This window comes from Erythrolamprus reginae, chromosome 3, assembly GCF_031021105.1.
Source record: "Erythrolamprus reginae isolate rEryReg1 chromosome 3, rEryReg1.hap1, whole genome shotgun sequence".
Classification (NCBI taxonomy): domain Eukaryota; kingdom Metazoa; phylum Chordata; class Lepidosauria; order Squamata; family Dipsadidae; genus Erythrolamprus; species Erythrolamprus reginae.
This window is the reverse complement of record NC_091952.1, coordinates 78,707,157-78,731,674: the sequence shown is the minus strand read 5'-3', so window position 1 is coordinate 78,731,674 and position 24,518 is coordinate 78,707,157. Positions and strand designations below refer to the sequence as shown.

General features: G+C 40.6%; 1 protein-coding gene across 1 annotated transcript; it reads left to right on the top strand.

Moving 5' to 3' along the window:
• Window positions 1–839: 839 nt before the first annotated feature.
• On the top strand, window positions 840–20,952 carry FAM151A (family with sequence similarity 151 member A). The gene is made up of 7 exons (XM_070748534.1): window positions 840–960; window positions 5,531–5,677; window positions 12,499–12,651; window positions 12,744–12,903; window positions 16,316–16,540; window positions 18,435–18,574; window positions 20,303–20,952. Exons 1-7 carry the CDS (start codon window positions 840–842, stop codon window positions 20,344–20,346), a joined length of 990 nt encoding a protein of 329 aa, XP_070604635.1. The 3' UTR covers window positions 20,347–20,952.
• The last annotated feature ends 3,566 nt before the right edge of the window (window positions 20,953–24,518 follow it).

The window sequence follows — 24,518 nt, the reverse complement described above, 5'->3', positions numbered from 1 at the left end:
GGACGTTAGGCACATCAGTGCACTTATGTACAGCGTGGATTTCATACAGATGAGCTGCATTCGAGAACTGAATTTAATTCAAGAATTCAAGAATCACATCCAAGGCTCCAATGCCACAAATACTTGACAGGAAAACCTTCTTTCCATTGGCAGTTATTGGAAAGATGGACTTTAAACTCAAAGCACTTGTTGTGTTGATTGACACGGAACGAAGGAGGGACACAAATTCCATCTCTAATAGGCATAAAGTGAGGGACTTTTTTGCAGAGTTCTACGTGAGCTACAGAGCAGAGCAATTGTTGTTTGGAGTTTCCTCGTGAGAACCTGTTCTGTGGTTACGCCTTCATTTTTAATTTCAGCACAACAGCTTATAATTCTTAGGAAGCACATTCTGCAAGAAACTGAGTATCTGTTTTAAAAGATTATTATTTTTGGGGTTGACGGTACCAGATGACCAGAAGCTTTTCAGCCACATTATAATTTTTCAAGAAAGACTTGATATACTGTCTGCATAGTGAAGTAATATGGGAATAGTATGACAGCACAAAAAATTTGTCCAAAGGAATGTTCTACCATTAGCATTGTTCAAATAACTAAAAAGAAAATTGTAGATTTTTAAAGAAGAGTTTCCATCAAGAAAATACTCACTTGGATTGTACCCTGTTTCATTTGTTTTAGATCCTGGTTTCATCAACCAGGGATTGTTGCTGGAACGAAATTCTTCATAATTCTTTTCAACTTCCATTGATTTTCTTGCCTTGCATTGGAAAAGAAGGTGTCACCGCTGAAGTACAGATGCCAAAAAACTTTTGCAGATCAAAAATATGATGGTTTCCAAGATGGGCTGTTCTTCGTCTGGAAGAAAAGGAACAGTTGTTGCTTTGATCAGTGCTGTGGCAGTGATTTCTGGCTGCATCGCTCTCTTAGTGTGGCTCGCAGTCAGAAAACAATTTCTAGAAGGTACGAACGCCAAGCCAAGCCAAGCGCTTTTGAGCTGGGAGCCAGCGTTTTCCGTGAGTGTGTGATTGCAGGTTTAGGATTTCATATGATTATTCAGATTTGGATTATATTGATAATTGACAGCTGTGCTAGAGCTAGTTTGGTTTATTTTAAACATAACCAGGCTTTTAATTCTTTATGTTCTTTATTAACGTGCACCCAGGGTTTTTTTTTAATTATTGCAAACTGCCAGAGTCAATGGCTGATTTATCAGGTTGCAAGGGGCATTTTAAGAATTACATTTTTATAACATGTCAGCCCTCCAAAAACAATGTGAGGGAACCATTCCAAATCTTTTCCTGACAAAATCTTGGCACATAAGAATCAGTTGTGCTAATAAAAAGCAATGAAATAGACATGTGTAATACTTCTACATTCTTAATTCTGTTACAAATTATATGTCGATATGGATACAGATAAAATAACTGTACAATGTTAACTTTGGCATGGTATATCATTTGTTTTCAAAACTCAGTTGGGGTGTGTTGGGGATTTCTGCACCTCCCTTTAAATCTCTTACGTGTTTCATTTATTTTATTTATTAGATTTGTATTGATTAGATTTATTTTCTTCTATTGCTGGTATATTTATATTTTGAATCCCAACATGTTGAATTATTTTAATTTGCATCTTGTTCAGGGCCTGTACAATGTGTCCTATTTCACAGAATATTTTGGCTAGCAGATGATTACCAGAAAGAATTCTGTAGGATACCAATGCTTGCCCGTTGTGTATTGGACGGGGTATAATGAAATATCCCATTTAACTTTAGATCTGCAGTAAAATATTCCTACAAGGTGATGGTTTAAAAATATGTCCCACTGAGAGAGAGAGAAAAAAGGCTTATTTCAATTTAATGGTTATAGCCTCATAGAATTTCTCCTAGGGATGAATTCATGAAGAAAATGACCTGAAACTATAGAACAGTGACAGTGAACATTTTTTGCCAAAATGTGGAGGATGCGCTAGTATGCGCACACATGCCACATTCATTCCCTCCCCCACACAACATGTGCATACCCCCCCTCCATGCTGCCCCTGAGCATGTGCACAACCCCTGGCCCCTGAAGTCTGGGATGGTGAAAAAACAGGCAAACGGGCAAACCGGACATTCAGAAAAAGGGGCTTCCAGTTTACCCATTGGGTTATTTTTTGCACTTCAGGGCTTCAGGAAGCCTCCCTGAAGCCTACAGAGGGTGAAACAGCTTTCCCCAAGGCTGAAAATCCATGCTGGAGCTGATATTTTTAAATTTGTTTTTATTTTTTCCAATACACAATGAGGGTTTTAGTGGGTATATATCTATATACACATAGTAAAATACATGATGAAGGTTATAGAGGAGATACTCATAGTAAAATATATCTAAGAAATAATAGAAAAGAAGATATAGTAATAGAACATATCAATGAAAGAATAGAAGAAGAGATATAGGAATAGAAGAAAGGTATAGGAGATATAGGAGAGCAATAGGACAGGGGACGGAAGGCACTCTAGTGCACTTGTGCTCTCCCCTTACTGACCTCTTAGGAATCTGGATAGGTCAACTGTAGATAATCTAAGGGTAAAGTGTTGGGGGTTTGGGGATGACGCTATGGAGTTCGGTAATGAGTTCCACGCTTCGACAACTCGGTTACTGAAGTCATATTTTTTACAGTCAAGTTTGGAGCGGTTAATATTAAGTTTAAATCTGTTGTGTGCTCTTGTGTTGTTGTGGTTGAAGCTGAAGTAGTCGCCGACAGGCAGGACGTTGCAGCATATGATCTTGTGGGCAATACTTAGATCTTGTTTAAGGCATCTTAGTTCTAAACTTTCTAGGCCCACGATTGAAAGTCTAGTCTCGTAGGGTATTCTATTTCGAGTGGAGGAGTGAAGGGCTCTTCTGGTGAAGTATCTTTGGACATTTTCAAGGGTGTTAATGTCTGAGATGCGATATAGGGCAATGCCTTGCGTGCCCTTGATATGGCTCCATGTGCCACTTGTGGCATGCGTGCCATAGGTTCGCCGTCACTGCTATAGAAAGTACCAGTTGGTAGAATATATAGACAAACTCGGCTACCTACTATGTATAAAGATACACAATATGAAAGTGATTCCAGATGGAGGGTGTCACTTCAGAAGATACCTGAACAATTTCATCATTTCCTCCTTAAAATATTTTTATCTGGAAACAAAAATAAGGAGGGGAAACTGGAGGTAAAGATTAGAGGCTTTCACAAGAAGAACATAACCATCTGTATTCAATACCATCTGGCAAATAAAGCAATGGTTGCACGGAAACATCCTTCTAACCTACAATGCTCCATCTGAGCTCTTATTTTTCTTTCTCACTCAGTCCAGTTTGCAAAGCATTTTTGGACTACAGAGTACTTTGGCCTCTCAATTTTTGCAATCTGAGTACAAAGAAACTTTGGTAAATCCAAGTCTTATAAAACCAACCTTAGAATTCAAACATAGGTCCATTTAAGGCAGGTAATATTCTCATTGTTAGTCCAGCTTTGTCATTTCTTCATGCATTTGAAATACACAAGGCTTGTTTGCAGAAATATACTGTACCTTACATGGGAAGAGAAAGTGCATTCTTTCCTGACTGAAGAGAATCAAATATGTTCCTATAACCAAAATAAGAAACTACAGGTAGTCCTCTACTTATAACCGAGCCCAAAATTTGTGCTGCTAAGTGAGACTGTTGTTAAGTGAGTTTTTCCCCATTTTATGACCTTTCTCCCCATAGTTATTAAGCGAATCGCTGCAGTTGTTAGAGTAGTAACATGGTTGTTAAGAGCGTCTGACTTCCCCATTGATTTTGCTTATCATAAGGTTACAAAAATAGTAATAGTGATAATGATAGTGATAGTGATAGTGATAGTGATAGTGATAGTAATAGTAATACCCAGCTGTACATCTCCACCCCATGTCCAGTCAGTGAAGCAGTGGAAGTGATGTGCCGGTGTCTGGAGGCTGTTGGGGCCTGGATGGGTGTCAACAGACTCAAACTCAACCCGGATAAGACGGAGTGGCTGTGGGTTCTGCGTCCCAAGGACAATTCCATCTGTCTGTCCATAACCCTGGGGGGGGAATTATTGACCCCCTCGGAGAGGGTCCGCAACTTGGGCGTCCTCCTCGATCCACAGCTTACATTAGAGAAACATCTTTCAGCTGTGGTGAGGGGGACGTTTGCCCAGGTTCGCCTGGTGCACCAGTTGCGGCCCTACCTGGACCGGGACTCACTGCTCACAGTCACTCATGCCCTCATCACCTCGAGGTTCGATTACTGCCACGCTCTCTACATGGGGCTACCTTTGAAAAGTGTTTGGAAACTTCAGATCGTGCAGAATGTAGCTGTGAGAGCAATCATGGGCTTTCCTAAATATGCCCATGTTACTCCAACACTCTGCAGTCTGCACTGGTTGCCGATCGGTTTCCGGTCACAATTCAAAGTGTTGGTTATGACCTATAAAGCCCTTCATGGCATCGGACCAGAATATCTCTGGGACCGCCTTCTGCCGCACGAATCCCAGCGACCAGTTAAATCCCACAGAGTTGGCCTTCTCCTGGTCCCATCGACTAAACAATGTTGTCTGGCGGGACCCAGGGGAAGAGCCTTCTCTGTGGTGGCCCCGACTCTCTGGAACCAACTCCCCCCAGATATCAGCCTTTCGCAAGCTCCTTAAAACCCACCTCTGTCGTCAGGCATGGGGGAATTGAAATTTTCCCTTCCCCCCTAGGCTTATAGAATATATACATGGTATGTTTGTATGTATGATTGGTTCTTTAAATTGGGGTTTTTTAGATTATTTTTAATATTAGATTTGTTAACATTGTCTTTTTTATTGTTGTTAGCCGCCCCGAGTCTTCGGAGAGGGACGGCATACAAATCTAATAAATAAAATAAAATAAAAATAGTAGTAACCACTGGTAGGGAAGATAAGTGGAACCCACCCTGGGTCATAAGCGGTATTGAGTTGCTACATGGATGGGGGGGGACTCCGTTGAAGTAGCAAAAATGGAGTTGCGTGCACAACTCCAGCTGACCAGCCAGAGCGCGCACGTGTCAGAGCGAGATTTCCTTCCTGCGCATGCACAGGAAGCCAAATCCTGCGTGAGGACATGCAGGCATGCAATATTTTGATGATTTTTGCCAAAAACCAGCAAAATCCTGCGCTCACGCGCATCCTTGTATGCATCTTGCATGCGCAAGAAGAAAATCTTGCTCTGACACTCTGACACGCATGCTAGCCTGGGGTCACAAAGTTCCATGGGAAGTGCACCGTTAGTGGCGGCAAGTGGACTCCGCCCCTGGTCATAAGTGTGAAAAACAATCATAAGTTCCCGTCTTCAGTGCCGTTGTAACTTTGAATGGCCACTAAATGAAAAGTTGTAAGTCAAGGACTACCTATATGTGTTAATAGGTCCCAAATATTGATGATACCCCAGAGGTGGTAATGTTCCTTAAATGTTCCTTCATCTAGATATGAAGTGTGAATTGAGCATATTTATTTTTTGTACAAATGACCTTATTGAATCTTTCAGACGTGAAACCAAGGCCCTCCTTTTATTCAGGCGGAAACGTATTAGATTATTTGCTTAATCTGAAGAGAATCGACAGAAAAGATGGATTGCTGGTCACCTGGTATCATGCTGCAAATAGTAAGAATGACATGGAAGAGGCCTTAAAAGGTAGGATTTGTGGTTTTTTTCTAATTTGGACACGTGTAGCAAACAACATGACGATCAAAAGTAGCAGTAGCAATAGCACTAAGATTTTTATACCGCTTTACAGCCCTATTTAAGCGGTATACAGAGTCAACATGTTGCCTCCACAATTTGAGTCCTCATTTTACCCACCTCGGAAAGATGGAAGGCTGTGTCAACCTTGACCCTGGAGGGATTTGAACTACCAAATTGCAGCCAGCCAGCAGGCAGCCGAAGTAGCCTGCAATACTGCACGCTAACCACTGTGCCATCTTGGCTCATAAGTAAATCACACTTACTTATTCGATGGGTTCTACTTATTTTCCACACTGGTTCGCATTGCAACAGAAGTGCACTTTTTGCGCATACGTGTCCCTTCCTGGAAATGATCCTCTGCGCATGCGCAGTACTTTTAAAAAAGTTTATGAGCATGCTCAGAAGCAAAAAACAAGATGGCCGCACCTACAGCGCCACCGAGAAAATCAGCTTGGGGGCATGGCAGGCAGTGACCCAGGACGCACTACGGTATATGTACAATAAATGTACCAGAGTAAGAGAGAGCATCAGTCTTTCTATTTTAGGACTAAAAGCGTTCTGAACCCTGAATTTGTTTTCAAAACAAGTACTATCACACACACAAAAAGACTCACTGCGGAGAAATAAACCTTGCACCCACAATAAATCCTGCAAATTTTGCTCATATATTTTTTTCATTTTACATTATAATTGGCCAGGTTTTGTTCATGGGTGCTATTGGCTGTTTTCACTGCATTTAAAGTAACTGCTACACCAACAGTGCTGCCAGAGTTGAGCAGACAATATGACACAATTAGAAACTCTTCAAATTTCTTTGTCTGGTTTGCTGTCTATTTCCTATTCATTCTACTGCACATTCCTCCTCAAACACAATGATTTTCTCAACTTTCCATTAGTTCTACATACCCAACATTTTCTTAGCAATTCCATCTTTTCCCATAGCTGCTCCAGTTCTTTTTTTGTTCCCTTTATCTTTAACTACTGTACTTTTTCCTCAGCCATTCCCAATGTAGCATTTCACAAATAACAAATAACAACAACAGAGTTGGAGGTCTTCTAGCCCAACCCCCTGCTTAGGCAGGAAACCCTACACTACTTTAGACAGATGGTTATCCAACATCTGCTTAAAAACTTCCAGTGTTGGAGCATTCACAACTTCTGGAGGCAAGCAGTTTCACTGATTAATTGTTCTAACTGTCAGGAAATTTCTCCTTAGTTCTGAGTTGCTTCTCTCCTTGTTCAGCTTCCATCCATAGCTTCTTGTTCTACCCTTAGGTTCTTTGGAGAATAGATTGACTCCTTCTTCTTTATGGCAACCCCAGAGATATTGGAACACTGCTATCATGTCTCCCCCATCCTTCTTTCTTTCTGCCTAGCAACCAACCTGGCATTTGTTGTCTCCTCTCTGATTTGTTCCCGGTTGGGTTCTAACAAAAGTGGTGAGGAGGCACTTATGTATACAGCAACTATACTGGAACACATTCCAACTTGTTGTGTAGCATTTATTTATTTATTTGTTTCTTTTTTTCTTTATTTATTAGATTTGTATGCCACCCCTCTCCGAAGACTCGGGGCGGCTCAGAACAATAATAAAAACAATATTATATTAGAACAAATCTAATATTAAAAAACATATAAAACCCTATCATTATTTAAAAAACCAAACAACACATTCATACCAAACATAAAACAAAATATAAAAGAGCCTGGGGGAAAGGTGTCTCAACTCCCCCATGCCTGGCGGTATAAGTGAGTCTTGAGTAGTTTATGAAAGACAGGGAGGGTGGGGGCAGTTCTAATCTCCGGGGGGGAGTTGATTCCAGAGGGCCAGGGCCGCCACAGAGAAGGCTCTTCCCCTGGGGCCCGCCAGATGACATTGTTTAGTCGACGGGACCCAGAGAAGGCCAACTCTGTGGGACCTTATCGGTCGCTGGGATTCGTGCGGTAGCAGGCGGTTCCGGAGGTACTCTGGTCCAATGCCATGTAGGGCTTTAAAGGTCATAACCAATACTTTGAATTGTGACCGGAAACTGATCAGCAGCCAATGCAAGCCACGGAGTGTTGTAGAAATGTGGGCGAATCTTGGAAGCCCCACGATGGCTCTCGCGGCTGCGTTCTGCACGATCTGAGGTTTCCGAACATTTTTCAAAGGTAGCCCCATGTAGGAGTGGTTATGGTGCTAGGAGCCAGGAATCTAGGTTCTAGTCCTCTCTCAGATACACAAAACAAATAGGTAAGCTTGGATGAATTTTTTTTTTTTTCCCCTAATCAGTGTTGGGTTCTATGCTAAGTGCCAAGCCAACAGATAAACAAACCTTATTGCATCATTCATTGATATGTTTCACTGCAAGAATTGATAAGGGCAGTGGAAAAATTAGTACTGTAGATGCTCAACCATTGGATTAAATGCTAAGAGAAACAATAGCAGCAACAATTTATTGTAAATTGAAGGGTAGGTTGAGCTGGCATTCTTCCTTGAGCCACTCCTCCTTTAAGCAGGCTGTCCAATTTTTTCCCCCTCTAAAAGAAGTGGTACATTGTCCAATTATTTCTGATTATTTTTTTATTTTATTATTATTAATTTTTTTGCAAAATTGCTTCAGGGACGAAGGCTAGCAAGTGACGTCACTTAAAACATTTCCAAAAGTTACTTTTTATAGGAGAGAAGGGTAGATGTACAATTAGGACTGTAAAGATATTGCACATATCTTTACTTCCCACTGTTCAGCAGTTAGATATTTGTCTGTCCTTCCTGATTTACAGAGCTGTTGAGTGTAGCTGAAACCATCACTTCTATACTGAATCCTTGCATTTCAATTTATATTAATGAATCAAACTGAAGAAGTCCAAAGAAAGTGTAAAGAGACATTGTCCTGAAGCCTCTATTACTTTTAGCATGAAAGAGTAATAACGTATTAGCTATAATTGCTCCAGATTGTAAAGGAAATAGATTATAAAAGAACTGGGAGTGCCTAACTCACCATTAAATAATATGCCTGTGTGAACAGGTTAGTAGCACTAGGTAAGCAAGTTGTAACTGGTTCTACTTGCTTCCTGAAAAACAAATGCCCTTTCTTTTGTCTAATTGTCACTTTGAATTATTAGACTCTGGCAGCGTTCAGAACAGAAATAAACTTTATATAATAGGCAAAATAAATGCAATATTTTGTAAATTTATTTCAATGAGAAACAAATCTTTTTTTAACCCCCCACCCCCACCTTTCTGGTCTAATTTTAGTTTTATAGATAAAAATGGAACATTTCTTTAAATAACCAAGAAGTAGATTATAAATTATAAATCCTGCTAAACTTTAATACATGAACCACATCATTCTTTGCGGTTAGTCAAGGCCTTGAAATCCTCTAGTGATGAGTAAAAGTAAGTAGTTTTAGTTGTACTGTACAAACATCTAGCATGCAAAACACTGCATTTTGAATGGAATTGCCTGAAATGACATACCACCTTGTCATAGTCATATGAGAATGAAGGGTAGAATCCTATGTCTTGTTTATCAAATTTATGTAGAAGCCTTTTGAAGAATATCAAAGATTTATTTGGGTAGGAGGAAAATCACATATTTTATGAAGAAGGGATGAATTTATGGGGAACCAGAACAATTGAAATTTCCTGTTCATATAATAGACATGGTACAAAGTGATGATTACTTAAGATTACAGAGATGCCCAATTAGAGGAATGAAAAAGTCCACTGCAAGCATAAAATTAACATAATTTTACCTACTTAGAAAATTATTGGAGTTTAAAACTGTGCTATGTACTTTTTAGAATGGATTTAGAAAGAAAAACAAATTCTCAAGGCATGTGTCTGGTGTATAATTTTTAAACAGTCATACCTCCATAATTTGGCTAAATCCTCCCCCCTCCCCAAAATCCTTTGGGCAGAAGATGGAAAAGTGTTAAAAATTCTGTTTTATATAAAGCACCAGAGGTGGATTCCTCCCAGTTTGGACTGGTTCACCTGAACAGGTAGCAAACCACTGTTGACGTCATGATGATGTCATAGAATCGGATCAGTCTGTGCCGGTCTGTGAAGGCCACTATTTTATTTAATTTGGAGGGATTTTTTTTCAATTCTTTTTCTTCTGCACATCTGCAGAAGCAGAGCTCCCAGCACTGCGCATGCGTCGCCATTTTGTTTTCAGCTTTTTTTGAGGGGGGGTGTTTCCAATTGTTTGCTCCTGCGCATGTGCATGTGAGCAAAGCAATGCATGCACCCATGAGGCATGGCCATGTGGCACGGGACAATGTGAACTGGCAGTGAGGTAAGTTAGAACCCATCCCTGTAAAACACCACACGGCACCTCACAGAGACTGGGCAAAAGGTACAGTCACCATGTGCTTTACCTATATTACTGTAACAGGAAAACAGAAACTCTACTTAGAGCAAAAGAGCTTAGAGTATATATATATATACCATACATACAAACTTGTAAATACAGTGGTACCTCGTCTTACGAACGCCTCTTCATACAAACCTTTCAATATATCCATTGTAAGATAAAATACAGGAAATAGTAAAAGGGCAGACTAGATGGACCATGGGGTCTTTTTCTGCCGTCAGTCTTCTATGTTTCTATGTTTCTAAGATACGAACCCGGTGTTTAAGATTTTTTTGCCTCTTCTTCCAAATTATTTTCACCTTACGAATCCGAGCTGCCGTCGCTGGGATGCCCTGCCTCTGGACTTTCATTGCCAACTGAAGTGCCCATTCTTGCATTGGTGGGATTCCCCTGAGGCTCCCCTCACTGGGATGCCCTTCATTTTTGCCGGCACTGCTTTGAATCCCAGTGAGGGGAGGCTCAGGGAAATCCCAGCAATACAAGAACAGGCGCTTCAGCTGGCAACGAAAGTCCGGAGGTGAGGTTTCCCAGCGAGGGGAGGCTCAGGGAAATCCCAGCAATACAAGAACGGGCATTTCAGCTGGCAACAGAAGTCCGGAAGCGGGGATTCCCAGCGGTGCAAGGCAAAAGGGGTGACTTTTGGGATGGGGTTACACGCATTATTTGCTTTTACATTGATTCCTATGGGGAAAATTGCTTCTTCTTAAGAACTTTTCTACCTACAAACCTGGTCATAGAACGAATTAAGTTCGTAAGATGAGGTACCACTGTACTGCAATCTACTGGCTAAATACTACTGTAGTTTTTGCATAGAAATACATTCCAACAATGAATTCCAACAAAAAGTTATATAAGACTAGCCAAACATGTTTCTCAGAAGGACTATAATTCCAAATATTTCTAATCATTGGCTCTTTTGGTTGAAGCTGATAGTTATTATTAGTTCACCTAGGAACACTGAAAAATTACATATTGGTTTTAAAAAGTAAGGAGTTATCCAATCTGGGGAATAAGGTAAGAAATATGTCATATTATTGGAAAAAGATCGTGATAATTTGTTGTGGGTTGTATGGCAAAAGCAACTAAGAGTTTGAGCTATCTTTACAGCTTGTTAATTTCTATACATCCAAAAATCTGCCAGTCAGTTTACTTTAGAAAATTGTGCCATCTTATTGGCTCGTGTGCTAAACCTTTTAATTTTAAAAATAGCCAAAAATAAAAGTTGAAAGAGAAGCACATACTTTATATAGTATCTAAGAAGTTACCTTACACTGAATTGGTCATTGACTGATCTAACTCATTAATGGAGAGATGTTCTCAACAGTTTTTGCAGCCCTGTGTGGTAATGCTAATAACTGAACATGAGATTTGGTATGCTAAAATTTCTCAAACTCTCCTCACAAAAAAGTTTCTCTCTCTCTCTCTCTCTCTCTGTCTCTGTTTCTCTCTCTTTCTCTCTCTCTTTCATTTGAGAATATCCTTTGAATTTATCTTGGTAATGTTTCTGAGTTTATTTATTGTAGGGAGTGGCTGAGAATTAGCCCACATTTCCAATATGAAAAAGACTATTGGAAATGTGTTGTTATTGTGATATCCCTTGGATTTCAGTTGACGTGTGAAAGCCAGAAAGGTTATAGAGTATTGGAGAGATTATGGTAGAATTTGATGACTTATTGGGCAAAATTGTAACTTAAGTTAAGTATAAAATTAGTAGACATCATTTATGAGAATTTCACTGAGTGTTCTGCCTTGAAATTTTTTTTCAAAGCAAATACTCTTTCAGGGAACCCTATAAAAGTTCTGAACTGCATGTTAACAAAAATTCCAGGTGATTTTCTGCACAACACTACATTAATCCAAATATTTCAAATTTTGCCATGTAAGCTGTCCAGGTCATTCTTTCTGGGTCGAAGAATTCAGGTGGCTGGACTACCGACGGAGTAGCCATGGTAGCACACAGAGGGTTGGTCTCCTCGTCGCCAATGTAAAAACTCTCAAAGCAAGGTTGAATCAAGCAAGGTTTATTTCGCTAAGGACAAGGAAGTCAATTCAGTCAAGAAGCAATGGAGTATTGAGAGCTCTATACAATGACAGTTCTCCTATTTATACAATCTAGCCCAGCAAGAGGGCAGTTTTACAAAGATACATTTTTAGCGCCAAAAGAAGGCAACCAATCAACATGCAATAAACAGATCTAAACTTTTGACTTTTACCCTGTCTGGGTAGGTCACCCGGGCAAATATCTAACAAATCCTTGTTCCCATCCTTTCCCAGCTCCTTAAATTTGAAATACGTCCTTGAAGTTTTTTATGCATACAAGTTGCTCCACTGTGCTTTATGGAACTTCGATGAAAAATGAAAGAATTTCATTTTTCAATGTTCTCTCTTTCTCCTTCTCTCTGAGAACAGCTGATGTCATGGCTCTGGAATCTGATGTCACCCTTGAAGGATACAATACACTGAATGAGACGGATAAACCAATTATGGCCCATCCCCCTGTCATCTACAGTGACAATACACTTCAGGATTGGCTGACGACAGTGCTCAGGTTATCTGATAAAGGTATAACACTGCAATTTAAAAAGAGACATCCGTTGTAATGAATGGGGGAGAGAAATAAAGCTTTCTCAAGAGTTTCTTGTTCTTGCCAATAGTGATCAAGCTGGATTTCAAAAACATCAAGGCAGTGGGCCCGTCTCTGGATATCTTACTAAAAACATCTTCTGAGTTGGATGTCAACCGACCCGTTTGGCTAAATGCAGATATTCTGAAAGGCCCAAATGTTCCTATTGATATTGCAGTTAATGCAACCCAGTGAGTAAAATGAACTTCGCTTACATTTATATAGAAATATACTGTATATTACACTTTTTTCAATCCATTCGTAAAATTCTTTCCATTTTTCATAAAAACATGGATTGAAAAAAGGGAGGAAAAAAGGAAGCTGTATAAAAGATTTGTGAATAAGTTTAAAAGGGTTTAATAATATTAGATTTATTTAAGAATTTTGTAACAATTGACCATATTTGTGAGCAGGCAGGAAATGAGGATTGAAGAACATAAGGTATTTGAAAACTGGTTATACTTATGTCTGAATAGTATCCACTGGTAGTATGATTAACTGATCAGTTTAAACTAAGCTGTCAATGAGACAGCAGGGGTGGTGTGGGTTGTTGTGTCTATGGTTTTCTCTTTCATTTCCATTTTTTGCTTGCTTTGATGATGAATGTAAAGAAGTAGTGATTGAGAAAATGTCCTTTTAAATGTATACTGTATATTTGAAAAAAAATTATTTTATATAAAAAAAGAAAGAAATATATATTACACTACTTATTTCCAAGGACCACAGAAAGCCACTTTAAGCCAAAACAAACTATTGGTTCATTGACCTCAATTCTATCTGTAGGAGCCTTTTTTTTCACTCTGTTGCCTTTGGAATCTTTAACTGGAGTTAAGAGGCACAACCCAAATATTTGATAGCATGTTTTTTAAAAAATTTTTTTTGGCTAATATAAGTTTGAATGGCAGGAATCTATGAAGATAAACCAGGGCTGAGTCTATCTGATTTATCATCCCTGACCTAGGACACCTCCTTTCCTGATGCTATATACAGTATTAAGGAAAATATTTTTTTATAAGAAGCGTTAACTTTTATTGTTGTAGCCCTTAGCTAAGATAAGAAGCAGATTACTGTGTTTATATCTGGCGAGTAACAAGATAACAAGCCTAATCTATAAGGAAGTTTTACTAAAGAGATAGCAGATTAACAGATTAACAGATCTGATTAGAGGTTTACATGTGCTGGGATATACCAGACACGGACAGAAAGTCACATGAGATTTCCACAAAGCACATGCCAAGTCTGTTTTCCCCAAATGAAATTGTGGATTTATCTTGCGAGTAAGGTGTCCTGGGGTGTATGGAGTGCTCAGGGAGGAGTAGCACCTCTGGCGTAGGAGCATGTCGTGTCCTTTTACAGCAGCTCATTTAGGGCAGCTTTTAGGGCAGTTCTTTCACCTTTGGTCTCCACCTGTTGCTCAGCTCTCACCTGTGGCTCCTAGTAGCTGTAGCATGCGCAGCGACCACACCTTGGGCAACAGCTTTGACAGGCTGGCCAAACCAGGCTGAGAGTAGCCGTTGGGTCATTGACCTTCGGCGAGGTAGGAACTTGTCTATCCTGAGCATGTGAAGACAGATTCCGGGGGACTGAGTGGAGGAAACCTACTAGAATAGGTCAACAGTCATGAAGGCAGTCTCTGCAAGCAGTGTTAAAAGCACGGCAAGACACGAAAGACGCCCTGGTCAACTGCTAAGAGAAGGGAAACTCTGACTGCAAACCTCCACTGCCTTGTGGCTATATCCATCATTGGAAAAGGCTTCAGGAGTAAACCTTGAGGCAAAATCTGAAGCCGGAGTCCCGGAAGCAGTTCGTGACTGTGTACAGCCACATTCTGATGTAGATGGAACCAATTGTGTTGTGTCCAGAGGACAGTTAGGTCTTGTTACCTGCCCCTTTTCCTTGGGCGGGAAAATACAAGGATTAGATTGGTTGGCTTAGCCTGGCAGCAAGGAGTATAAATAGCTGCCAGGCACGGCCATGTTTGTCCTGTTCTGAATCAAGTTGCCGTTGCATGTTTCCCTGTTACAATAAACCAATTAACCGATCCAGGCCTACAGTTGTATCAATTACTGAGTGGATCTAAACAAATTGTATTGGCCTTTGTCATTCCATTGGAATATTTCAGAGATGTGGAGAAGGGGGGATCTGCTGCTTGGGTAACAGTCTATCCTCCATACTAATCTATCCAGGCCTCATGCTCTGGGGAATCCAGAGCATGATACCACGGTCTTTCGAGATTGAAGGATTATTATTATTATTATTATTATTATTATTATTATTATTATTATTATCATCATTATTATGTCACTAGATCACTATGCTGGATTTCGTATTTCATCACCAGTCAGGTGCTTCCCAAGCACCTAGGACTGCGTGATGTAGCAGCAAATTATGTTTGCCGATCCCAGTAAAGCAGCCTTTTGCAATTGACAGATGGAGATGTTGTCAATTCCAATGGTTTTCAAATGTCTGCTGAAATCCTTTGGCACTGCGCCCAGCGTGCCAAGCACCATTGGGACCACTTTCACTGGCTTATGCTAGAGTCGTTGCAGCTCAATTTTTAGATCTTCGTATTTCACTAATTTCTCTAGCTCCTTCTCCTCAATTCTGCTGCCCCCTGGGATTGTGATGTCGATGATCCATACTTTCTTTTTCTCCACAATAAGGATGTCTGGTGCGTTATGCTTCAGAATTCGGTCAGTCTGAAGTCGGAAGTGCCACAGTAGTTTTGCTTGCTCATTTTCGACCACTTTTTCGGGCTTATGATCCCACCAGTTCTTTGCCACTGGTAAATGGTAGTTCCGGCACAAATTCCAGTGGATCATCTGTGCCACAACATCATGTCTATGCTTGTAGTCAGTCTGTGCGATCTTTTTGCAGCAGCTGAGTATGTGATCGATTGTTTCATCTGTTTCTTTACAGAGTCTGCACTTTGGATCGATTATTATTATTATTATTATTATTATTATTATTAATTAGATTTGTATGCCGCCCCTCTCCATAGACTCAGATGCCAATGCAATGCAAGATGTCCCTGCATACTGATAAACTTTCTAAAGTACTTTCTAGATTTTGGCTTGAAAGATGTCAATTCAAGTCCACACCTGGCCAATACAAAATCACTTGGAAAGAGACTGAGTCTCTGATATCAAATGTTATTTCTAAATTAAATTGCCCAATGGACATACATCAAATCATACCCAGTCCCAGAGGTGGGCTGCTGCCCGGACTGGTGAGAACACAGTGGGGTAGCGAAAATGGAGCTCCACCCCAGAGCACCCAATTTGCACTGAAAGATGTTGAAAAAAAATGCAGGGCATCCTGTATAAGCCACGCTCACAGTGTGGCAGTAAAAAAATTGGTAGCCCTTCACTGCCCAGCGCAGTATGTAGAAGACGTATAATGGCTTTCTTCTTTCAATGCATATGGAAATGTGACTACATGGTTGTTACTGGTTTATTTATTTATTTATTTTATTTATTACATTTGTATGCCGCCCCTCTCCATAGACTTGGGGCGGCTCACAGCAATAATAAAAACAATGTACAATAACAAATCTAATATTTAAAAATATCTTTAAAAAACCTTATTTGGTTGCTTCTTTAGATTCCTAACGCTCATTCAGGAGAAGTTTCCAAACTGCACTGTTTCTCCAGGATGGACAACCCTCTATTTACCTCACTTTCCAAACAAGACCTATACGCAGAGCATGGTGGAGGAAATGCATTCCTTTGTGGGTAACCTGCCTCAGCAAATCACCTTCCCTGTAAGAGCTGTCATGGTAAGACCAGCTTGGATTCAGCTGAGCTGGCTTCTGAGTCAATCCAAAAGGTGAGAGTTTGATAGCATGGCTGTATTTTGATGTATTCCAACCAGCCTCCCTCCCTCATGTCGGGGGGGCGTTTGCCCAGGTTCGCCTGGCGCAACAGTTGTGGCCCTATTTGGACCGGGAGTCACTGCTCACAGTCACTCATGCCCTCATCACCTCGAGGTTCGACTACTGTAAAGCTCTCTACATGGGGCTACCTTTGAAAAGTGTTTGAAAACTTCAGATCGTGCAGAATGCAGCTGCGAGAGCAGTCATGGGCTTCCCCAGGTATGCCCATGTTACACCAACACTCCGCAGTCTGCATTGGTTGCCGATCAATTTCCGGTCACAATTCAAAGTGTTGGTTATGACCTTTAAAGCCCTTCATGGCATCGGACCAGAATATCTCTGAGACCGCCTTCTGCCGCACGAATCTCAGCGACCGATTAGGTCCCACAGAGTGGTCCTTCTCCGGGTCCTGTCAACTAAACAATGTCAGTTGGCGGGCCCCAGGGGAAGAGCCTTCTCTGTGGCGGCCCCAACTCTCTGGAACCAGCTCCCCCCAGAGATTAGAACTGCCCCTACCCTCCTTGCCTTTCGAAAACTCCTTAAAACCCACCTTTGTCGTCAGGCATGGGGGAACTGAGATATCTCCCCTGGGCCTATACAATTTATGTATGGTATGCTTGTATGTATGTCTGCTTAATAATGGGGTTTTTAAAAATATTTTAAATTGTAAATTATTAGATTTGTCATGAACTGTTTTTATTATGTTGTGAGCCGCCCCGAGTCTACGGAAAGGGGCGGCATACAAATAAATAAATGTCTCTGCTTTAGAATAGAATGGAACAGAACAGAACAGAACAGAACAGAATAGAATAGAATAGAATAGAATAGAATAGAATAGGAGTATGATTGTCTTTAGTGCATATGCTCTCAGTGTACATAAAATAAAATATACATTTGTCAAGAATCATGAGGTACAACACTTAAGGATTGTCTTAGGGGTCAAATAAGCAATGAATAAACAATCAATATTAATAAAAAATCTTAAGGATACAAGCACAAGTTACAGTCATACAGTCATAAATTGGAGGAAATGGGTGATAGGAATGATGACAAACACTGGTAGCAATAGTAGTGCAGACTTAGTAAATAGTTTGACAGTGATGAGGGAATTATTTGTTTAGCAGAGTGATGGCATTGGGGGAAAAACTGTTCTTGTGTCCAGTTGTCTTGGTTTGTGGGGCTCTATAGCAACATTTTGAGGGTAGGAGTTGAAACTGTTTATGTCCAGGATGCGAGAGGTTAGTAAATATTTTCACAGCCTTCTTTTTGACTCGTGCAGTATACAGGTCCTCAATGGAAGGCAGGTTAGCAGCAATCATTTTTTCTGCAGTTCTGATTATCCTCTGAAGTGTAATGACTAATGAAAGAATAATTCCAAGAATTTGAACAGATTAATAGAGTTGGAAGGGACCTTTCAGGTCACCTAGTCCAATCCACCGCCCAAACAGAACACCCTACATCTGCCTCTAATTAGGATCAAACTCACAACCTCCTGATTGTGAGGCAAGAGTTCCACAGGAGATGAATTCTTAGCCAAATGGCCAGACTGGGTGAGAGTTATGGAATTGGTGACCCCATCACATCTGGTTTGAAAGGGCCCATTCAGAATTGGTTTCTCTGGACACTTGGAGAAGAATAAAGAATAAATCAGAATTTGCAGAACAAACCATTATTGCTTTCTCATCTGCAAGACTGACTTTAGTTTGTTCAACAAATCATGATTAAATCAAAGTATCGGTGTGTGTGTATGACAGAGAGAGGGAGGGGTGAGGGAGGTGGGAAGCAGTTCTGCCTTTGATATCACAGTCTGAAATTCTCTGTCAAAGCCCAAATATTTTCTCTTTCTAGATATAGTTTGACTTTGTGGCAAGGGAAGACTGATCCGGTTACTGTGGAAGATCTCCTGTTTATTCGAAACAACAGCAAGCCTGAACAAATCTATTATGACCTTTATGAACCTATTTTGTCTCAATTCAAAAAAATGGCATGTGAGTACAATAATTGTACTTTAAATAGCAGGCTTCAGTGTTTCCAACAAGATAAGAGCATCTGATTAGGCAGCACGGAATTATTTGCGTTTCAGGAAATCGAACAGTGTTACTCATTTTCGTTTCAGGAAATCGAACAGTGTTACTCATTTTCCCTTTTCCAGGCAGTTAATTTTTTAAAAAGCTTCATGCTAATATATATACAGTGATCCCCCGGGTATTGCGATCCCGATCATTGTGAAACGGCTATATGGCGATTTTTCAACCCGGAAGTAAAAACACCATCTGCGCATGCGCACCCTTTTTTCTATGGGCACGCATGCGTAGATGGCGCTGGGCAGATCAGCTGCTGGGCGGCTTCCCTAGGTCTTCCCCCTCTTGCTGGCGGGAGGGCGAGCGGCGGGCATCAGCGAGGAGTTTCCCCACCGCCCACGCAAACTCCTCGCTGCCGCTCGCCTGCCCTTCGCCCGCCCACGCCGTTTGCTCGCGCCGCTTCCCAGCTGAGTCCTGAAGCGAATTGGCTTCAGGACTCAGCTGGGAAGCGGCGCGAGCGAGCGGCGCGAGCGAACGGCTTGTCCGCCGCCTGCCTGCCTGCATGCCCGCCGCCCGCTCGCCCTTCGCCCGCCCACGCCGTTCATTCTCGCTGCTTCCCAGCTGAGTCCTGAAGTGAATTGGCTTCAGGACTCAGCTGGGAAGCGGTGCGAGTGAACGGCTTGTCCGCCGCCTGCCTGCCCGCGCACCCGCCGCTCGCTTGCCCTTCACCCGCCCACGCCGTTCATTCTCGCCGCTTCCCAGCTGAGTCCTGAAGCGAATTGGCTTCATGACTCAGCTGGGAAGCGGCGCGAGCGAACAGCGTGGGCGGCCGAAGGGCGGGCGAGCGGCAGCGAGGAGTTTGCGTGGGCGGTGGGGAAATCCCAATCTTCGGCTCCTCGCTGCTGCGGAAGTAAAAACACCATCTGCGCATGCGCAGATGGTGTTTTTACTTCCGCAACGCTACTTCGCGAAAAACCGATCATTGCGAGGGGTCCTGGAACGGAACCCTCGCAATGATCGGGGGACCACTGTATATATATATATATTTTCTTATTTGATTCCTGGAAAATATATATATATATGTTTTCGTAGATTTTCACGGGTACAGGTATGATGGTCTTGGTATATTCAGGTTTCTTCCCGTGTAGGATTTGGAAATTTCTGGCGACGTTTCGACGAGGTCTCACTCGTCATCTTCAGGCTGGTGTTTCTGTCCTTGTATGCAGTCAGTATGCAGTCAGGCAGTGTTCGCCTGAGAACAAGGACAGAAACACCAGCCTGAAGATGACGAGTGAGACCTCGTCGAAACATCGCCAGAAATTTCCAAAGCCTACACGGGAAGAAACCCGAATATACCAAGACCGTCATATATATATAGATAGATATAGAGATAGATAGATAGATAGATAGATAGATAGATAGATAGATAGATAGATAGATAGATAGATAGATAGATAGATAGATAGATAGATATTTTTTCCAGGAATCAAATAAGAAAATATTATTTTTTAACTTTTAAGTAATAAGTGATGAAATCAGAATATTTGGGATGACTTCAGTGGCTAATAATTCAGTCACAAAACTGTTACTTCGGAGAAATCATACTGTAACAGGTACAGTTAATTGATTTTGATTTATTTTGGTGTGATCGATTTATTTTTTCCCTTTCTTTTTCTTTTTTATATAACTTCAAAGTCTCTCAACCAGAGTCAAGGGCAAAAAGAGGATGGAGAAACTAAATGAAAAATGTTGGGAAAAAGAATGGAGCCAATTAATGTACTGCCAATTTACAACACAGGGAATGTTTGACAATTTAAAATGGAATTTTTGAACTTTAGAAGATACAGACATTGGAGACAACTTCATTACATGGATTCAATTGATGCATACTTCACAAATGGTACAAATAAATATGAAATGGGATTGATCAAGTCTTGTCAAATACAAAAAGGACTGAGACAGGAAAGCTCACTTTTTGCATAGTTATTCATTCGGAGTCTTGACTTTTCAAATAGAGCCAAAAGACAAGATGACAAAATTATTGGAGTGAAAGTTTTTAAAAAGGAGTTTATAAATTAAGGGCGTTTGCTCATGATTTGACTTTAATATTGGGAAACCACCTAAAAGGAACACATGTATTAATGGAAAAAAAATGGAATTTGGTGCATTGAGTAGATTTAAAATTGAGGAAGAAATAAAGATATTGACAAAGAACATAAAGATGGAAAAGCAAAAAGAATTAACTATAAAAGCTAGATTTTGGATTGGGAAAAAGGGGAAATATTTGGATATTACTATAACCTCCACAATTTGTAAGTTGTTTCAAAATAAAATATGGAATGAAATTAAATAGAATTTATTAATGTGAGAAAAATGACAGATACCATTGTTGATAAGAACTTCTTCGTTAGCTGGAATTTTATTCTTATTTCAGACAATACCTGTTTTGAGAACTGATGTACCATTTGAATAGTGCAAAAGACATATCCAGGTTTAGAAGGCTGGAGGAAAAAATCCTCAAAGATTAAATATAAGTTTCTCCAAAATGCAAAGGAAACGGGAGAATTGAATTACCTGATTTTAAATGGTACAGTGATACCTTGTCTTACAAACTTAATTGGTTCCAGGATGAGGTTCTTAAGGGGAAATGTTTGTAAGACGAAACAATGTTTCCCATAGGAATCAATGGAAAAGCGATTAATGCGTGCAAGCCCAAAATTCACCCCTTTTGCCAGCCGAAGCGCCCTTTTTTGCGCTGCTGGGATTCCCCTGAGGCTCCCCTCCATAGGAAACCCCACCTCTGGACTTCTGTGTTTTTGCGATGCTGCAGGGGAATCCCAGCAGGAGCATCCCAGCATCGTAAAACAAGCGCTTCTCTGGCAACGGAAGTCCGGAGGTGGGGTTCCCAGCGAAGGAAGCATCAGTGAAATCGCAGCATCACAAAAACACTGAAGTCCTCGAAACCCCACCTCCGGACCTCTGTGTTTTTGCAATGTTGCGATTTCACTGAGGCTTCCCTCGCTGGGAAACCCTACCTCCCGACTTCCGTTGCCAGCAAAGTGCTCATTTTTACAATGCTGGGATTCCCCTGCAGCATCGCAAAAGCACAGAAGTCCGGAGATGGTGTTTCCCATGGAGGGGGGCCTCAGGGGAATCCCAGAAGCGCAAAAATGGGAGCTTTGCTGGCAACGGAAGTCTGGAGGCGGGGCATCCCAGCAGCAGTGGTGGGTTTGTAAGGTGAAAATAGTTTGTAAGAAAAAAATCTTAAACCCCGGGTTTCTATCTCGAAAAGTTTGTATGACAAGGTGTTTGTAAGACAAGTTATCACTGTACTTTCCTGTCTGCAGTTTGATTTGGATGAAGGAATGACTGGTGTTAAGAAATAAGAGACTTTTAGATTTAGAGGATCATGGTATGAGGTTTAGATGGCATTGTTACTTATGGTATGATAAGGTAAATGTAGATTTTAAAAACATTATATTAGGAATATAATACTAGTAATATGGAATAGATCCAAACCTGGGCTATAAGAACTGTTTTATAGACAAGAAACACCAGATAAAGATAAATGGTTAATATATAAAGACTCCCTAGCACAGGAGAATGGGAAGCTTAAATTGAAACCAAGCAACAATTGATGGCAGAGTATTTAGTTTTCAATAGTTCTCATATGCAAATTAAGAAAAATATTTAATATACATTTTAAAAACTACCAGAAACAGAATATGGTACAATGGAATTTGAAAATGAATTACATACAAAAGATGAACATGTGATTACTAATATGTATGATCTTTTGTTGAGATTTGAAAAAGGAGGAAGAGCAAATTAAAAGAATCTATGTTAAAAATGGCCCAAGAATTTTGGTGATAATATTCAGAGGGATCAATGGAATAGAACTTAGTTAAAAGCAATAGCAATACCATTTAGGTGTATATACTGCGTTACAATGCTTTACAGCTCTCTCTAAGTGATTTACAGTGTCAACATATTGTCTCAACAATCTGGGTCCCCATTTTACTCACTTTGGAAGGATGAAAGGCTGAGTCAACCTTGAGCCCGGTGAGATTTGAACTGCCAAATTGCAGGCAGCCAGTAGACAGCAGAAATAGCCTGCAGTACTGCACTCTAACCATTGCGCCAGCAAGGCCTGAAATTCACATTGTCTTACAATTTGGATAACACTTTTTAAAAATGGTATACTGTTGGTGTATGACATCAGATAAATTGTCTAAGATGTATAAAAATACATCTAATCATCATTGGGAATATGAAAAACATGAAGGGATATTTTAAATATGATAAAAATATGATGAAAAAGAAAAAAACAGTGAACTAAAAAAATCTCATGAACAATTAGTTTTATATATAACTCCAGTGATGCTATTATATGCACAAAGATGGAAAACTATGGAAACATCAGTAGGGGAGGAATGGATTGTGTAGATAGCCCAGTTTGCAGAAATTACTAAATTGATTTGTTTTGATTAAGTAGAGAATTAGAACCACTTTTAGTTTTAAAAAATGTATTTTTGAGTGAAGATGAATAAAAATCTGGTGATTTACTGATTAAAAAGTAATAAAAGGATTTGTATTTTTAACTATTGCAAAGATCAAAGTTGTTATTTTAAATAGTTTTTTCTTTCTTTTTTTCTTTCCTTCACTTTTTCTATTACCCCTTCTTTCCTTTTCCTACTTTGTCTTTTAAATTTGTGCAATTTTAAAAGTCTTTGTAAGATATTCTTTCAATAAAGATTTTTTTTAAGGAAAAACACAAGGAAAGGGAAATTGTATAGATTTATATTTTAGTTACCAAAGATTAGAAGACCATAGCACTGCTTTAAACCTGGTTGGCAGAATTACATAGAAGACTTGATGAAAGGTAATACAGTAGCTTTGCCATTTGGGTAATATAGTACAAAACCAGATTAACAGAATTGGAAGGGACCTTACAGGTCATCTAGTCCAACCCCCAGCTTAAGCAGGAGACCCTACACAATTTCTGACGAATGGCAGTCTTCCTGAAAGACTCAAGTGATGAAGCTCCCACAACTTCCAAAGGCAAGTTCCATTGGTCGACCGCTCTGACTGTCAGAAAGTTCCTCCGTAGGTTGAATCACTACTTGATCAATTTCCATCCATTATTCCTTGTCTGGTCTTCAGGTGCTTTGGAAAATCACTTGACCCCCTCTTCTCTGTGGCAGCCCCTCAAATATTGGAACACTTCTATCATGTCACCCCAGGTCCTTCTCTTCACTAGACTAGCCATGCCCAGTTCCTGTAACTGTTCTTCATGTATTTTAGTCCCCAGTCCCCTAATCATCCTGGTTGCTTTCTGTTCTGTCTGGGTCCCTCCAGAAGCAAACACCAACCCAAAAAGAGAATCCAGACACACTGGTAAAAATCAAAGGCAGTTTATAGAATTCAAAGCAAACACAGGTAACAGAAAATGTCCTTACAAACAGGAACACGCTGGAACTTCAAAGATGTTTCACGAAGGCCATGAAGTAAAACAGGATTCTTGCTGTCAAAAACAACACTGGAGATAACAAACATATGCCTCCCCCAAGTCTTCCAGACTTCTGGGCCACAAGCCAAGATCAGAGACGCCGAGAAGCAAAGCAGGGTCACAGAACTTCCAGTTGATAATGCTCCACATGGCTTCAAGGGCTGGCCTGCCTTTTAAACCCTGCTGAGGAGAACCACACCCAAACCCAGCTGTTGCCAATTCAGTGGTGCCAATACCTTTCTAATTGGTCCCGTCTCTGAGCTGCACGTCGCTGTCTCATGTCAATTATAGCCTGTGCTTCCTCATCCAATGAGTCCAGGCTACTGGCTGGGGAGAGCCCCCCCCGGGGCACTCAGGCTGCTCTCCCTCATTCTCTTCCTGACTTTCCTCTCCCCCGTCTGC